The following is a 16,837-nucleotide window of genomic DNA, read 5'->3' on the forward strand; positions in this document are numbered from 1 at the left end:
CCCCCCGGCATTCAGCACACCCTGAACGGCTTCCAGAAACCTTGGCCCTGCCGGCACCTTTCCAGTTACTATTTTTTTTTTTTAATTATATTTTTGGTAATAAGGAAAAGTCACTCTGCACAGAACAGACGGTATTCTCTTTGTTCATGCATTTTGTGGCTTCGGGCCTGAGAGCAAAGCCAAATCCTTTGCTGGTGCAGATGCCTGGTGAAGTTAGAAACTGAGTCTGTGCTTCCATCTCCCCAGCGAGGCTGGGGGTCCAGGGTGTGCCCGCCCTCCAGGAGTGCCCCGCTCTGGCCACAGGTGAACAAATAAACAGGTAACACACATCAGGGATATCACAGAAAGGGATGGGGGCATGGGACAGGACAGGGTGAAATCCTTTCCAAGCCCAGGTTGGTCTGACAAGCTTCTAGAAGGAGAGCGACCACGGAGCCAAGCCTGGAAGGACAAGGCAGAACATGAGTCTGAAGGAAGGGTATGCCTGGTGGAGGGAACAGCGTGGGCAAAGTCCTGGAGGGCGTACACTCAGATCTTGGTCTGGGAATAAGTCTCCAGAATTCACCTAAAGGTAATTTGAAGCTCCTAGCTCAGATGTGTGGTTCTTGTCAGGGAAACAGAAATAAAAGAAGAGGGAGATGTGACAGAGAAGACGAAAAGCAAAACCTCTGAGTTGTCAGAAAGCTTCACTGTGGTGAGGCTCAGCGCTTCAGGGACCCGATGGCATTCTGTGACCTGGGGCAGGCCGGGGCGGGGAGGCGATCACAGCTGTTCCTGGCAGAAGGCCCTGCTCCTGACGTGGATATGAAGGGGTGCACTGCCTCTGACCAGAGGAGCAATCCGGTCAGGCGGACCTCCAGGTGACTCGCCCATTTGGAGGGAACTGGACACCGACATTCACTCCCTCCATCCTGGATTCTGGGACCCTAACACACATCCTCCAGCCATCGTTGGCATTGTCACAGTTGTCTTGTTACAGTTCTCAGTCTGCCCGTCTCCTGAGTCTCTCTGCCTCTCTCCCCAGTCTCTCTGCCTCTGGGTCTGGGCCAATGTCCCTCCCGCACCCCAGCCCCCTTACCCACCCTTACTCCCCGCCCTCCCAGCCCTTTCTCCATCGCACCGGGCTCTCCCCACCTCCTTCCCCCGCCCCGCTGCGGAGGGCCGGCAGGGGGAGCTGCGGGAGACCTCGGGGATGTGGAGGGGCGGGGAGGCAGGGAGGCGGGGCGGCGGCTGCGTCGGGACCCGTTGCAATGGGACCGGAGGCGGCGCAGGCGGCAGCGGCAGCGCAGACAAAGGCGCGGGCGGCGCGGAGGGCGCGGGGAGTCGGCGCCGCGGGCCGCACCCGACTCCGCCGGGACACTCACGGGGAGCCCAGCCGGCAGGGTGAGCCTGGCCAACCGAGACTGCGTGCTGGCGCGGGGGGCCCCGAAGTTGCAGGGCCGAGGGAGGGCGCGGGGGACCCCGAAGTTCTGGATACGGAGGCTGGGGGCGGTCCGGGAAGCCCCGAAGCACCCGGTCTTGCGGGCGCTCAGGGGCCCGAAGTTCCGTAGCTCGAGTCAGGAAGGGGGGGACAGTGAGAGCTTCCCAAAGTTCCTCGCCCAGCCTCGCCGGAGGCTGCGAAGGTGTCTCCGAAGTTCCAGACCTGGGGAGGGCGCGAAGGGACCCCGAAATTCTGGACCTGGGCGTGGAAGGGGGCAGAGGGTCCCGAAAGCTCAGGAATCGGGGCGGCGCGGAGGATCCCCGAAGTTATGGGCCTGGGGTTGGAGAAGGCAGATAATATGGTCCCGAAGTTCTGGACCCGGAATCAGGGACGTCACGAGGATCTGGAAGTCCCAAGGTTGGGGACCGCATATCCCGAAGTTGTGGCACGCACTGGGCGCCCCACTCCTGACGCGTGTGGGGACTCAGCCCTGACGGGGGCACATGGGGTGGGCTTCGCCCGCACAAGCGATTAAGGATCCGGGGCACCGGGCGGGGTCGGGCCCCCTCCGGGAGCCTTGCTGCCAGCGGCGTGAGGGGCATGACTAGCTGGTGAGTAACTTTTCCCAAACGTGCGAGTCACAGCCGGAGCGCCCCGGCCGGAAGGGCCGGAGTTCCTGGGACCCCGGAGCCCCAGCCTGACCCAGGACTGCCCCCAACCTCGGCCAGAGCTGTCGGCCCTCCCCCACCAGGGGCTCGGATTTCAGACCCCGTGACCAGGACAGCAGCTGCCCAGGACTCTGGGTGGGGGTGCAGTCCCCCTCGGACCACGAAGACCACTAAGCCCGGGTGTCCCTTCCCCCAACTTGCCTCCCCTCCCCCAGGTCCCTCCTGAGTCCCCTGCAGATACCCTGGATGCAAGTTTGAGGGGCAGGGGGAGGGTCAAAAAATCCCCTCATGTCCCTGTCCCCCGCAGCTATTCCTGGCTTCTGTGGGGTGGTGGCTAGAGAGAGGCGTGTGGGGAGCCCATATCCCAACCTTGGCTCCACTCAGCCCCCTTGGTATTGGCAGTGACTGGTGATGGGAGATCTGGTAGTGGGGACCAGGGTGGTCCTGTTTGGCTGCATCTTGTCTTTTTGACAAGGATGGGGGCTCCCTAATTGGACTTTGACACTAAGTCTGTGCCTGTGTCCTAGAGTGGAAATGAAGGGGTCCCTCTGGGAGGCCAGTGGGGATTGGTCTCCCAGTAGGCACCTGGTGATGCCACAGTTTTTGCTGGAGGCTCTGGCTTGAGGAGCAATAGGTGTGAATGTGTGGGAAAGTACTGAAGGGGAGCTGGCTTTGACCTCTTCAACCCACCCTGAGATTGAGGGGGCTTCACCAAGGACTTAATAACCCAGATGAAGCTAGGTTTATGCCGAGATGTCAGGGGCCACCTCTTGCCCAGGGTGTTGTAGGAGCTTCTCCAGGTGGAGAGAGTCAGGGTCTCCTTGATCTGAGTGATCTACTTGATTCTCTTACCTTTGTGGTTGAAATTCCAAGAATGGTGCACCTGGTGGTAAGTCCTGAGGTTGGACCTGCTTGGCCTCCCTCAGCCTGTCCTGGGGGGACACTCACAAGTCCTTTCTACCCCAGAGGCCGAACCAGCAGCTCCTGCCACCTCTCTGGCTGCCCCTTGGAGCCCACCTAGCCCAGCCTGACCAATGTCCACAGCCAGGTGAGCCCCTGCCTCCACCGGCTTGGCCCTGCGCCCTCGGGGGAGTGCCTAGTCCCCACTGAGCACCCTCTCCCCATGCAGGGAGCAGCCCATCTTCAGCACAAGGGCACATGTGTTCCAGATCGACCCAGCTACCAAGCGGAACTGGATCCCTGCGGGCAAGCACGCACTCACCGTCTCCTACTTCTACGATGCCACCCGCAACGTCTACCGAATCATCAGCATTGGGGGTGCCAAGGTCCTGGCAGGGCCTGGCTGGGCTGGTGGGCCTGGATCTGGTTGTTGCCTTGCTGTGTGCCCAGGGGCAGGTCCAGAGGAGCCCTGACCCTTTCTGGGCCTCAGTCTCTTCCTCGTGAAATGGCTCAGACAAGGATCTTGGAGGCACTAATAGAAAGTGATACCCTAGTTGCTCTCATATTCATTATTAACAGTTCCATTGACCTTGAACTTTCCTCTCCTTTCCTCAGGCCATTATCAACAGTACTGTCACCCCCAACATGACCTTTACCAAAACCTCCCAGAAGTTTGGACAATGGGCAGACAGCCGTGCCAACACTGTCTACGGCCTTGGCTTTGCTTCTGAACAGCATCTAACCCAGGTGGGCCTCGGGGGTACATGGTGGGAGGGACAGGGCTGGGTCTGTGTCATGTCTTGGTTGCACTGGGGCCCCTGGTCAGGTGCTGGGCCTCCACCTTTCCAGCTGCAGAAGTGGACAAGCCAGAAGCCCTTCCCTGTTCCCTGACTCACATCCCACCTCTGCAGGACACCTCCAATTTCAACACGCCTTGCCCCTCTCTGGGTTCCAGGAATGGGCTGGGTGCTTCCCCATACACACTAGCACTATATCATCCTTTCCCTCCACCCTCTGCTGTCTTTAGACGTCAGTATTGTTTTATCCATTGTTTCCCTGGATGGTTTGTTTGTGCTCTCTGAGTCCTGCTGAGGGCATGACGATTTTCTTCTATTAGCTTTTGTTTTCCTTTCATATTTAGGGCTTGAATTTACTTCTGTGGGTAGTGTATGGTAGGAATATTTATTCCCACAGAAGTATCCAGTTGATCTTGGGCCATTTAAAAAAATACATATTTTTTTATTTTTACAGAGAGGAAGAGAGAGGGAGAAACAGATAGAAACACCAATGATGAGAGAGAATCTTTGATTGGCTGCCTCCTGCACACCCCCTACTGGGGATTGAGTCCACAACCCATGCACGTGCCCTGACCTGGAATCCATAGGTTGACACTCAACCACTGACCCACACGGGCCTGGCGATCTTGGACCATTTTTGAAAAGACCATTTGCCCCCAGTGAATTGCGCCAGCCCCTTTGCACAAATCAAGTGGCTGTATATATGTAAATATTTCCTTTATTAAAAAAAAATATTTTTATTGATTTCAGAGAGGAAGGGAGGGGGACAAAGATAGAAACATCAATGATGACAGAGAATCGTTGATGGGCTGCCTCCTGCATGCCCCACTCTGGGGATTGAGCCCGCAACCTGGGCATGTGTCCCCGACCAGAATTGAACCTGGGACCCTTCAATCCTCAGGCTCACGCTTTATCCACTGAGCCAAACCAGCCAGCGCTAAATATTTCCTTTAAAAAGTATTTTCAAACTGCCCTAGCTGGTTTGGCTTAGTGGATAGAGCGTCGGCCTGTGGACTGAAGGGTCCCAGGTTCAATTCCGGTCAAGGGCACATGCCTGAGTTGCAGGCTCGGTCCCCAGTGCGGGGCATGCAGGAGGCAGCCAATAAATTCCCTCTCATCATTGATGTTTCTATCTCTCTCTTCCTCTCCCTTCCTCTCTGAAATCAATAAAAATATATTTTTAAAAAAGTTATTTTCAAGCTAAGGAGATTTATTTTAAAGTAAAAAAAAGGGGGGGCGGGTATTGTACCCTAACTGGAAAGCTGATATGGGCAGCAAATGTAAAAACATTAATACAGCCTGGCCAGTGTGGCTCAGTGGTTGAGCATCGATCTATGAACCAGGAAGTCACGGGTTGATTCCTGTCAGGGTTCAGGCTCGATCCCCAGTAGGGGGTGAGTAGGAGGCAGCCGATCAGTAATTCTCATTATTGATGTTTCTATCTCTCCCTCTCCCTCTCTGAAATCAATAAAAATATATCTTAAAAACAAACAAACAAAAATTAATATAACAAAAATGAGAACAGGACAGTCACTTCCTCCCTGGCTAGGGCTGAGACCCCAAGACCTGCTTTCTCTTTGTCATACCAGGATATTTGCATGTGTTCCACACATTAAAGACGGGTTAGCCCCCACCTGAGGCTCTCCTTGCTGCAATAAGCTTGATGGAGAGGGAAAGGCGATTCCTTTCCAGGGCGGCTCAATGTAAGCCTCCCCCGTGAACATCCCACCCGCTGCTCTCCAGCTCACTCTGCCCTCTGGGGCATCATTTTCCAAGCCTTCTTCCCCTTTCCCAGTTCATGAGATGAGGGGATGCACGGAGTTCCCTCTGTAAGTGACAGGGATGGTTCTGGCTGGGGCCCAGGGGAGGGGGCCAGGGGTTTGTTGACTGTTTCTGTCCCCTCTCCTCAGTTTGCTGAGAAGTTCCAGGAAGTGAAGGAAGCAGCGAGGCTGGCGAGGGAGAAATCTCAGGATGGGGGGGAGCTCACCAGTCCAGCCCTGGGGCTCTCCACTCACCAGGTCAGCACTCCCTGTCCCATGGGGAGGAGAGGGGGGGGTCTGTTCCTGCGTTGTGATGTGCTGGTGCCCAGAACCAGATGCTCACAAGTTGTGGCAGGGACCACGGAGGAGGAGTGTGGGTGCCATGGAGCATGTCAGGAGGAATGTGGCCTAGCTTTGGATCAGGGAAGACCAGAAAGCCAGCTCAAATGGCCGAGGGGGTGGAGTAAAGAACTGTTCCCGGGCAGTTTCCCCCAAGACTTTACTCAGTGTAATTTATTAACCACCTACTGTGTGCCAGGCCCAAGGCTGGACTGGGGTTACAGAGATGAAAAGGCAGGCTGGCCCCTGCCCTCAGGGCTCCTGAGGTGAATTCATAAGAAATTCAGCATGGTGGAGAGGGCTTCCTGAAATGGATGTTGAAATTTGGCCCCAGAGGGGTACTGTTCCTAAGGTTTCAGATTGCTCCCCATGCCCCGCCAGGGCACATTTCGATTATCTCTGGGTTTAGACTGACCTGCATCAGGTTTGCTGCTGGGGAATTGGTGAGAGCTCAGGCAGGCAAGGTTGGGGGCCAGAGTCCAGAACTCTGGTCTAGGTGGGCCACGGGGAACCATGGAGGATGGGTGACAGGGGAAGGATGCCTGCTCTCAGCCATGACCTCAGTAGCATCAGTCTTGACCCTAACCATGATCTGGTCCTTGACTGACACCCCCCCCCCCCGTGACCCCGGTTCTGTCAACACCCTTAGGTGCCCCCGAGCCCCCTCATCAGCACCAATGGTCCCCCCAGCGACGAGAAACTGTTCCGCAGCCAGAGCGCGGAAGCCCCGGGCCCCGCGGAGCGAGAGCGGCTCAAGAAGATGCTGTCAGAGGGGTGAGGGGGTAGGGCGGGGTACAGGGTCGCGGCAGGGTGTAGGGCTGCGCGAGCAGCTTCTCGGAAGCCGCCCAGGCGCGACGGGCGGCGGATCTGACTGTGGACCCAAAGCCTGGGGACCCAGAGGCGGCTAACCCCAACAATCCTGCCCCTTCCGGAGTTCGGGAGCCGACCGCGCCCTTGCACGCGCTCCGGCTTTGGCCACGCCTTCCGAGGGATGACCCTGCCCCCGCCCCGCTCACACCTCCTCCCGGTAGTTCTAACCCGCACAGCCTCCCAGCCCCACCCGGGTCTGGCTGGGTCCGCGTGGGCTGACGCCGGGCTCAGCCGCATTCCCATTGTCTCACTGAACAAACACCCGGCGCCTACACTGACCCCGCCTACGACAGGGATCGCACCGCCCAGTCCCATTCACCCCTCCGGCGGGACCCGCCTGCCCCGGACTTTCGCGCCTTGGCTCCGCCTCCACGCCCGCCCCGCCTCGGCCCATTGTCCAATTACCAGCCCTGTCCAGCATGGCCCCGCCTCCTAACCCGCCCACCCTAGCTCCGCCCCCGCCGAGTGCTGCCCCGCCCCTAGCCTAGCGCGGCGTGTCTGCCTCGACCCGAAGCCGACCCCTGCGTCCCCGCAGCTCCGTGGGCGAGGTACAATGGGAGGCCGAGTTCTTCGCGCTGCAGGACAGCAACAACAAGTTGGCGAGCGCCTTGAGAGAGGCCAACGCGGCCGCCGCCCAGTGGAGGCAGCAGCTAGAGGCACAGCGCGCAGAGGCCGAGCGGCTGCGGCAGCGGGTGAGGGGACCCTTCTTCCCTCTCAGAGACCCTGGGCCTCGGGCAACTGTGGAGCCCCTGCCTGAACATGTCCTGTCTGTCCTGGGTTCACCAACTGGCCGTGTGATCTCTATAGGTTACTTTCCTGAGCCTTAGTTTCATGCTCTGTAAAATGGGTCTGATTTAGAGCCCACCTCAAAGGGGTGTCAGATCTTAAAGTCTTCCCTGCCAGGGGTGGGATGGTAACCCCAAGCAGAGGGTGCGGGACTGAGCAGAAGGCAGATTCCCCAGAGAGTTGCTGACCATTCTGTCTACCCAGGTGGCTGAACTGGAGGCCCAGGCAGCCACAGAGCCGACCCCAGTCAGTGAGAAAGAGGGGCCAGGCCAGGCGCTGGAGCAGCTGGAGTCCTTAGTGCAAACCAAGGACCAGGTGAGCACTGAGCATGTGAGTATGTGTGTCCCCAGGCCTCACCTTCCCTGACCTCCCATGGGAGAGCCAGGACCCCAGAACACCCTGGGAACTCTTCTCCACTAGGAGATCCAGACGCTCAAGAGCCAGGCTGGTGGGCCCCGTGAGGCCCCTGATGCAGTGGATCGGGAGGAGACGCAACAGAAGGTGCAGGTGTGTGTGGCTGCCAGGAGATGGGGTGACTGCACTTGGGCAGCCAGCTTCTGGTGTGAGACAGATTTGGTATCCTCCCTTCCTGGCTGGTCCCTTTTAGCCTGTTTTTCCATCTGTAAACGGGGTCAGGAAGACATCTACCCTAAGGTGAAGGATTGAGAAGAGCAGATGCATGGAAGGTCTGAGGTGGTTTGTAAACGGTTGTTATTGGTACAACCTTTTAGATCCATTTACTCAACAAGCAATTTTCGAATCCCTGCTGAGCTTTCTTGACCCCATCAAGTCCTCACACCTCCCCAGCCTGCATTTGAACACAGGTCTGGCTGGCCTGGCTGTTGTTAAAAACTTTATCCAAGAAACATTCGTGGGCATGTCCTCAAAGGCCCTGAGATGGGGAGGGTATCAGTGTCTAAGGAACCACAAAGCCGGTGAGGCTGAGCTGGGAAGAGGAAGGAGGAAGGGGATGTAGATTTCATCCCCAGCCTGATAGGTCACAGGAGGGCTTTCGGAAGAGGGCCGTGATCAGTTCTGTGGTGTTCACATTGGCTGGGGGATCAGGGAGTGTCTTCAGCCATGGGTTAGGGTTAGGTGGCAGGGAGGAGATCAAGAGACGGAGGGGGACTGGGCCCACAGTGGGAACTGTGGAGATGGCGCTCAGAAACGGATGCCCCAGTCAGGGCCGGTAACCCTGCCCACCCTCTCCCTGCAGGACCTGGAAACCCGCAACGTGGAGTTGGAGCACCAGCTGCGGGTGACAGAGCGCAGCCTGGAGGAGGCTCGGGCTGAGCGGGAACGGGCAAGGGCTGAGGTGGGCCGGGCTGCACAGCTGCTGGACGTCAGGCTGTTCGAGCTGAGCGAGCTGCGGGAGGGCCTGGCCCGCTTAGCCGAGGGTGCTCCCTGAGCCTGGCCTGGCCACCAGTCCTTGTAGGAGCTGGAGCCGATGGGAGCAGGTTCTACACAAATGCTTCCCATTTGGGGCACGGGCTGGCCGCAGGCGGCCCAGCAGGCCACTTGCCCTGGCAGGGACCAGGGCTGACAGCCAACGGAGGGCCTGGCTGCTTACAGCTTAGGGGCTGTTCATTGTATAAGATTTCTAGACTCTCCACCAGGGCACATGCTGGTGCCGATTACATTTCTAAGCATGACTGTGTGTGTGTGGTGTGTGGACACTAAATGCCGTCATTGGACCTTCTCCTGTCTCCTCTCCAATACATCTTAGCTGTCCTCTGTTCACATAGGGCTGGAAAGCCACTTGTGAGCAGGATGAGGCTCAGAGCCCAACAGGGGGCGGTGCCTAGGCCACACAGCTGCCTGGTCCTGCTGCCCCCATCCCCTGGGGCTCAGCTCATGTTGTTCAGACCAGTTTGGACTTAGGTGGCCCTGGTTAAGCCTCCCTTCACTCTGGCTGCAAACCTAGATTCAATGAGGTGGGCAGGCACTAAAGCTCCTAGACCACAGCCATGTTCTCGAGAAGAGGTGCAGTTGCTATGTCCATTTTCAAACGAGAAAACTGACCCTGAGGTACTTCATCAACCCAAGGTCACCCACCTGGAGCAGCCAGCACTGCAGTTCAAAGTTTTGGGCCTGGCCCAACAGGAATGAAGAATTGGGGGGGGGGGGGGGGAGTGACATGAGGTTCCAGGGGACTTAAAAGGCACAGGAAGTCATACCCTCTCCTACTCCTGTTCCCCGAGTCAGACTGGGTAAGGCAAAAGACCCGTTTATTATCTCCCGCAAATGACACACTCTCACTTTTGGGTCCACAGCACCCCCTTCAGTGACCCTGGGCTGGAGTCACTGTTTATGGAGATGGGCCCAACCACATGGCCAGTGTTCTTCCCGTTATAGCTTGACTTTTGGCCAAGGCTTCGAGAAGGAGCCAGGTGGGGCCACAGGTAGAGCAGCCATGTACTGCACAACGTGGGTGTCCATGGGCTGCACTGAGGGGGACTGGGCAGCCTGGGAGGGGGAAACTGCCCTCCAACCCTCAGTTTGATGAAGGAGTCTTCGGCTGGGCAGGTAGGGGCGGAGTGGGCCTTAGGTGGGGCCCTGGGGCCGAGCGGGCCTCAGGTTGAGCCCTGGGTAGACGGCCCCTGTGGCCGGTCCCACCGGCCTTCTGCCGCTGCAACGCGTGCTCCACCTGCTCCTTGAAGCGCCGGTTCTTCCGCTTGATCTTGGCCAGCTCAGCCTTGCGCTTGGCCTCCAGGTCAGGGTCCTGGCTCGGGGAGGACAGGGAGGTGGCTGAGCTGGTTATTCCCTACCTCAGGAACCTTGCCTCCCACCTGCTGGCTCAGCCCTCACCTTTCCCTCCAGGATCAGCTGCTTCCGCTTGTTAATTTCCTTCTTTTCATCAAAGTTGGCTGCCTCAAGTTTCTGGGGTTGTGGGGGAGAGGGAGAGGCTGTCATGGGGGGTAGTTCCCATCTTGAAGGGAGCACCCTGGGTCCCAAGGATCAGCTCTTGGACACTCACAATCTCACACTCTCTCCGCACCACGTTGACCTGTGTGAGAATCTGCAGCACCTCAGCCTCCTCCACCAAGAACTCCTCCAGCTTCTTCTCTGTGGGGACAATGGTGGGGGGAGGGGCAGACATGACGGAGAGGAATTTCAGCCAATAGTGAGTTCCCAGTGTGAGGCGGGGGGGGGCATGCAAGGTGTCTGGGGGGTCTTAACAGATACAAGTCAGGTGGGCAAGATCTGGGACTTCAGACCTAAGTAAGATATAGACTGTTCTTTTGTATGTGTGTGTGGTTACCAACGCTAAGAACTGAATTGGGGAAAAAGTACTTTTTTTGGACAGTATTCTTTAAAGTCAAGTTGTTTCTGAATTTGAGGACATTCACTGGTGATTAGACAAGTCCCAAAGTCCCTGCCCACCAGACGGCCATTATGGGGAGCTTCTCTTTCAATAATTGGGCGAAAGAAACTTCTTTGGGGGTGGTATAGGAAGGAAAGTGCAGTTTGCTCGTGTGAGAAGGTAGGTGGGTATCCCACTCCTGCCCCCTTACTCACTGATTTGCTCCTCGATGGCATGAACCAGGTGGATGTCATACTGTGTCACCAGTGTAATGGCCTGTCCCTGCCGCCCTATAAGGACATACCACAGTCACCTGCTATGTGCCAGGGGCCAGGATGAGGGGTCAAGAGACAGGTCAGGACTCCTCTTGAGGAACAGAACTTGGTGGGTAGGTGAAGGAAGCCTGGGGTATCAGGGCTTGACCCCCAGCAAGACCTGTGTAGTGGGTGATCTGTCCCAGGGGAGCTGCAGGACACCAGGGAGAGGTGGCTCTCTTGCCACCTTGGCCCGAGTTGGAGGCAGGTGATGTGGCTGATTCCCTTTTTGGCATGGCTGCCGGGGAGCCCAGGCTGAGTTATGTCAGCAATAGGCCGTGACAGGCCTCAGCCCAGATTTCTGCATGCCAGTTTCTCCGTTCCGTTTCTGGGACAATGACTAGCTAGTGCTGGACCAGCACTGACAGCTGACAAGGCCCAGGATCCTTGGAGCAGCCTCAAACAGACATGTTCTCGTTACCCATCATTTGACAAAGCAGTAAGGTCCAGAAAGCGGATGTGATCTGCCTGAGGCCACAGGGCAGGAGAAGGGGCTCCACTCCAGGCATGAGAAAATCTCACAAAGGCACTACCCCTCCCTGTTAGGGCTGGGGATCAGAGAGATGGATGCCTCCTTGGTCACCGGCTAGGGTCACAGTGAGGGGTTAAACTTGGACACCAAATCCCACAAGCAACATCACATCCACCAGGGCTCATGCAAGGTCCCAACTGGCAGCCCTGAGAGCTTAAGAGGACTAAAGTGAGCCAACAGGGATGATGAGGATTGGGGCAGTATATGCTATGCCCCAGAAGACAGATGTAGGTTCCCTGAAAAAGCCAAAGTACCCCCACCTTTGCTTTTAAAAGGACAGTTCCCCAACAGCTTTCACCTGGGGCTGTATCCCCCCCCGCCACCCACACACACACTAGCTCATGACTTTGGCTCCTCACGGTGTGGGCAATCTGGAGGGATGGCTCCCCAAAGGCCATCCCACCCTGTCTACTTACCTGCACGGGCTGTCCGGCCAACTCGGTGGATGTAGATCTTTGGGAGCCCAGGGGTATTGTGGTTAATGACCACCTGCACTGTGGGAATGTCCAGGCCCCTAGAGGCAGAGGCCGATCAGCACCACTGTCCACAAGGTAAAACCCATGCTGGGACTCACCCAAGGTCACTTAGCAGTCAAACAGGGGTTGCCCAATCCTTGCCCGAGGCCAGCCTCCCCCTCTGGCCCCTCTGTGGGGGTGTCAGCGGGCCAGCACATAGGAGGGAGTATTCTGGGCTGCTCACCGGGAGGCCACATCTGTTGCGATCAGGATCCGATAGATGCTGGACTTAAACTTGGCCAGGGCAGCAAAGCGTTCTTTCTGAGCCGGATCAGGGAAGAATTGGGGGAATGGGGATGGGCGTCAGATACCATCTTAGTCAATGAGCACTTATTGTATGAGGCCTAGGCCAGGGCTGAGGCCAGGATGGTCCTGCCCTCACAGGGCTCACAGTCCAGGGAGGGAGAGGACTGTAAAAAACCAGACAGGGCAGAGGGGGTGGCAGGAAGAGTGCTCCAGGCAGAGGGAAAAGCCTAGCAAAGGCCCGGAGGCTGGGAGGAGTCTCGGGCAAGGAGGGCAGATGGGGGTCTCCTCACCTGTTTCATCATAGAATGCAGAGCCACAGTGGGGAAGTTGAACTTGCGTAGCATCATGCACAGGACCTGGCAGGTCCTGGTGGGAAGAATGCACTTTCAGCCCCTACAAAGCTGGGGTCCTGGGAAAGCGCTCTTTGCCCCCGCCCCTGCCTCGGACCTCAGGCAGGTGCCCCTGCACAGATAGGTAAGGACAAGCAAGGTGCAGGGTGCCTTGCCCGCTGACCTCCTCTCTGCTGACTCCTCTCCTAGCCTAAGCCAGCCCCACACCCAGACTTTTCAGGTAGCCAGTAAGTTCTTCGGGGTCCCGTGAATGTGGTATGGACTGCCCACCTACTGGCTCATGTCAGAACAGTCTACAGCGTCTTGACAATCCCTTCACATGCTTCGGAAGAGTCTACAGTCCCCTGGGACTGTGGGGAGCACAGCCCCGGGTGGGGTGCTGCTGCACTGGGCCTCAGGGACCTTAGACCTAGTGAACAGGCTGCTCCGAGGATGGGGACAGCCTGGCCTTTCCGGTTAAGGGCAGATCTGAGGACCCCCCATTCCTGGCTCCACCTTCAGAAGAGGTGACCCTGGTGAGTGGCTTGTTCTCTCTGAGCCTCTGAGCAAATCTCCCAAAACCTCTATCTGAGCAGCGGCCCTGGAGTGCGGAGACTGGCTGTGTGCCTCCCGCCTGTGACCTCAGGCCACCTCTTGAGCCTCCATGAAAGTCTGTGGGAAGCGGGCCCACCAAGCTCACTTGCATGTGTTGGTGAAGATGATGATGGACCAGTCTTCATGCTCATCCTGGAACTTCTGGATCAGGTGGACCAAGTAGGCGTCCTTGACCTTCTCAGGCACCAGCAGGTAGCGCTGGTCTAGCTGTTCTACCGTGCGCACCCTGGGAAGGGGTAGGCCTCAGTTTCCCCTTCTGTTGAATTCGGCCAATGCCCTGCCCACCTACGGGCAATAATCTCCATTGGGTGTATTGGGTGTAACCCCACCACCTCTGCCTGCCCACCCTCCCCAATACCCCCGGAATGTGGCTGTGGACTCACGGGGCTTGAGCCTCCCAGAAGAAGGGCTGGTTGGTGGCCAGGCCCTGCAGCTCCCTTAGTGTGTCCGTCAGGGTGGCACTGAAGAGCAGCGTCTGTCTGCGGGCCGGCACAGCTGCCAGGATGGCTTCCAGGTCTACGGTGAAGTCAGTGCAGCCCTGCTCCAGCAGCCGGTCTGCCTCGTCCATCACCTGCAACGCCAGCAGCAGTGGGTAGTGGTTAGTGGGTCTGGGGTGAGTGTGCTGTCCAAGGCGGGCCTGCCTCCCCCATGTTCCTCCTTCCCAGCTTTGACCATGAGCCTGGGAGCACTCTCCCTTGAGGTCTTGGAGGCCCTGCTCCATCACCTGTCTCAGCTCCAATGTCACTTCTTTAGACAGGGCCTGCTCCCAACCACCCTCGCTGGGTCTACCTCTTGTGGGTCCCTGAGCTATCCCTGTCACGTTCCTAACATTCTGCTGGATGGCCTGTGGGACACGTTTTCCAAATGGATGAATCAGTGCCCAGGCCAACTCACCAGGAAGCGGATTTTCTTGATGCTGAATGTGTTGGAGCTGCGGAGGTGGTCAGCCAGGCGCCCTGGCGTGGCGATGACCACATGTGGTTTCCGGGAGAGCTCCAGGGCCTGGGCCACCATGTCTGCAGGTGGAGGGCAAGAGGTGGGGCTGGGCAGGTGGTCCAAGACTGCAGGGGTCCCATACCCAAAGCCTCCCTGGGGCCCCCGTACCCATGCCGCCAACGATGATGCAGTCTTTCAGACCCAGAGGCTTCCCCAGGACCCGGAACTGCTCTGCGATCTGGTAGGCCAGCTCCCTGTGGGTGTGAAGGAGCCGGGCTGGTTAACACAGAGGTTCTGTACCTGTCTCCCATTCCCATCTCCACTCCTAGGGCTTCCTGACCTCCTCTGCTCACATGCCCTCCATGGCTTCCAGTCTCCTTTGGACAAAAACTCTGACAATTAGCGTTGGAGGCCTGTGTGGACTCTTCCCCCTTACCAGACTGGGCCCCGGAACAGCCCAGGCCCCTCCCCTACTAGCCTCTCCTCCTCCCATGTTCTCAGCAATGGCCTTGACACCAGTCACCAAAGCCTGAAACCCTCCTCCCCTGGGGGTAGCCAGTGTCCAAGTGCCCCACGTCCCCACTTCCTGGGCTCTTGTCTTGCCCTCTCCCTCAGAATCAATTCTAACCTGGCATTCAAGGCCCTTCTCAAGCTGCCTCTAATATGCCCAGCCCCCAATGTCCTTCCTGTTCCCTGCCCCTCACACCTCTGCATGAATGTACTAGCAGTTCCCTCTACCTAGATTACTTCTCCCCAAACTTGTCCCTTTGAGAGACCCTTCTCATCTTTTAAGGCACCCCTGATGCCTTCCTTGACCCCTCCCATTCCCAGGCCACACTCTCATAGCATGCAGTGCCTACCTCTCCTGTCATTACAAAACTTACCATGTCAATCACCACATCTTTATGACCAAGAACAAGAGATGTGCCTATTCTTAAGCTACAAGGCTACTGACAGTTCCCGCCTGGCCAGTGCTTGCCCTGAGTCAAGCTCTGTGCCAAGCTTTTTTCACACCCTGTCTTGTTTAATTCTGCAGCACTCTTAAGAGGGGGACATGATTTCTGTCCCCACTTTGCACACAGGGTGAGTATGGCAAAGAGAAGGAAAGTCGCTCGTCCGAGAGAACACAACTGGTTAACTCACCCAGGAGGCCTATGGGGGGCTCACCTGGTGGGTGTCAGGACAAGGCAGAAGATGCCATAGGGATCCTCAGAGAGCTTCTGCAAGATGGGCAAGACAAATGCTGCCGTCTTGCCGCTGCCTGTCTTAGCACAGCCCAGGCAGTCCCGACCTGGGCAGAGGGCAAAGCAACATCAACAGTTTAGGTGTAGACAGGTGTTCCATTGAACAGTGACTGATACCGGCCCATGCCCTTTCCATTCCAGGCACACTGACAAATTCTAGGAAGGAGAGACCATTATCATTCCCCTTTAACAGAAAGGGGAACTGACACTCAAAGAGACTTGCCCAGGGACACACACAGCTGGTGAGTAGCAGACTGGACTGGAACCCGTATCCATGACCCAAGATGCTACTAACTAGTACCTCATTTTGACAACCCTCCCCACCACCACCACCGTCATCTGAGCCCGGGGAACCTGGAATGCCCTCCTCCAATCTGCACCTTACGCTCCCTATTGATTCTTTCACCTTTGTTTACTAGTATTTAATCCAACTTGCCACGGCCTAGGCTTCCTGTGGGCATCTCTGCAATGGCAAAAACTGGCTTGGGCCGGAAGAGTGGGGAGAAGTGCAGTCACGGAATCAGAGTCCTGGACCTACCAGTAAACTTGACAGCCGCGGTTTCCATTTGTAAAATGAAGACAGTAGTGCAAGTTCTAGTCAATTTTCCCAGTACTATCGGTTAGTCATCCACAAAAACCTCCGAGTTCTGAGACTACAGCGGTTTCAGGGTCACATCACTTGTGCGCGAACACACAGTGAGTCGTTAACAACACTGCCATGTCTGCCTCCGGAACCAGGCTCCCCGAAACGCCCGAGGCTGCCCCTCGCCTCTCGGGACCAGCATGGGTAAAGGGAACGGAGGCGGCAGCAGGAGCGGAGATGCCTCCTAGGGAAGAGGCCCGGCCACAACTCACCTTCCAGGATGGCGGGGATGCAGCCGAGCTGCACGGGTGTGGGCTGCTTCAAACCCAGCTGCCGACATTGTTCCACGAGCCACGAGGACAGACCGAGCTCAGCGAACCCGGCCATCCTCGCCGCCAGCCCCAGAACTCCTGTGAGCCGCGCTTCCGGCGCGTGCCAATGACGTATGAAAATTTCCCATTGATTGGTTCCGACTCCTGCGTAGTTCCACCCTCTTAAACTCTCTCTGCCATTCCCAGTCTCGACCATATCCTTCCCAGGTTTTCCTGAGTCCCATCGGCTCGCAGGATTAAATCAAACTACAATTCCCGAAATGCCCTGAAAGACGCACTTGCATCACCCGCCCCTTTTCTCCGGTTTAGGAATCTCTCATTGGCTCATCTTCAGGCCGGAACGAGTA

At 57.2% G+C, this 16,837-nt stretch overlaps 2 protein-coding genes across 3 annotated transcripts; one reads left to right on the forward strand and one right to left on the reverse strand.

Annotated features, from left to right (window-relative positions):
* The first annotated feature begins 1,248 nt into the window (after window positions 1-1,248).
* Window positions 1,249-9,518, forward strand: HOMER3 (homer scaffold protein 3). 2 transcript variants are annotated; one of them, XM_079770210.1, is made up of 10 exons: window positions 1,249-1,383; window positions 3,055-3,136; window positions 3,218-3,374; window positions 3,604-3,735; window positions 5,696-5,803; window positions 6,534-6,658; window positions 7,290-7,446; window positions 7,745-7,870; window positions 7,961-8,047; window positions 8,757-9,518. In XM_079770210.1, exons 2-10 carry the CDS (start codon window positions 3,123-3,125, stop codon window positions 8,946-8,948), a joined length of 1,098 nt encoding a protein of 365 aa, XP_079626336.1. In that variant the 5' UTR covers window positions 1,249-1,383; window positions 3,055-3,122; the 3' UTR covers window positions 8,949-9,518. The 2 variants fall into 2 exon arrangements, with proteins under 2 accessions (XP_079626336.1, XP_079626337.1); XM_079770211.1 differs by having other exon boundaries at window positions 7,745-7,855.
* An 86-nt stretch (window positions 9,519-9,604) lies between these two features.
* DDX49 (DEAD-box helicase 49) lies at window positions 9,605-16,582 on the reverse strand. The gene is made up of 13 exons (XM_079770338.1): window positions 16,431-16,582; window positions 15,499-15,622; window positions 14,500-14,585; window positions 14,290-14,411; window positions 13,779-13,966; window positions 13,481-13,621; window positions 12,742-12,817; window positions 12,390-12,466; window positions 12,107-12,204; window positions 11,060-11,134; window positions 10,518-10,606; window positions 10,349-10,420; window positions 9,605-10,262 (listed from the first exon to the last, which is right to left on the reverse strand). Exons 1-13 carry the CDS (start codon window positions 16,543-16,545, stop codon window positions 10,035-10,037), a joined length of 1,491 nt encoding a protein of 496 aa, XP_079626464.1. The 5' UTR covers window positions 16,546-16,582; the 3' UTR covers window positions 9,605-10,034.
* Between the last annotated feature and the right edge of the window lie 255 nt (window positions 16,583-16,837).

Source organism: Cnephaeus nilssonii (assembly GCF_951640355.1).
Source record: "Cnephaeus nilssonii genome assembly, chromosome: 5".
Classification (NCBI taxonomy): Eukaryota; Metazoa; Chordata; class Mammalia; order Chiroptera; family Vespertilionidae; genus Cnephaeus; species Cnephaeus nilssonii.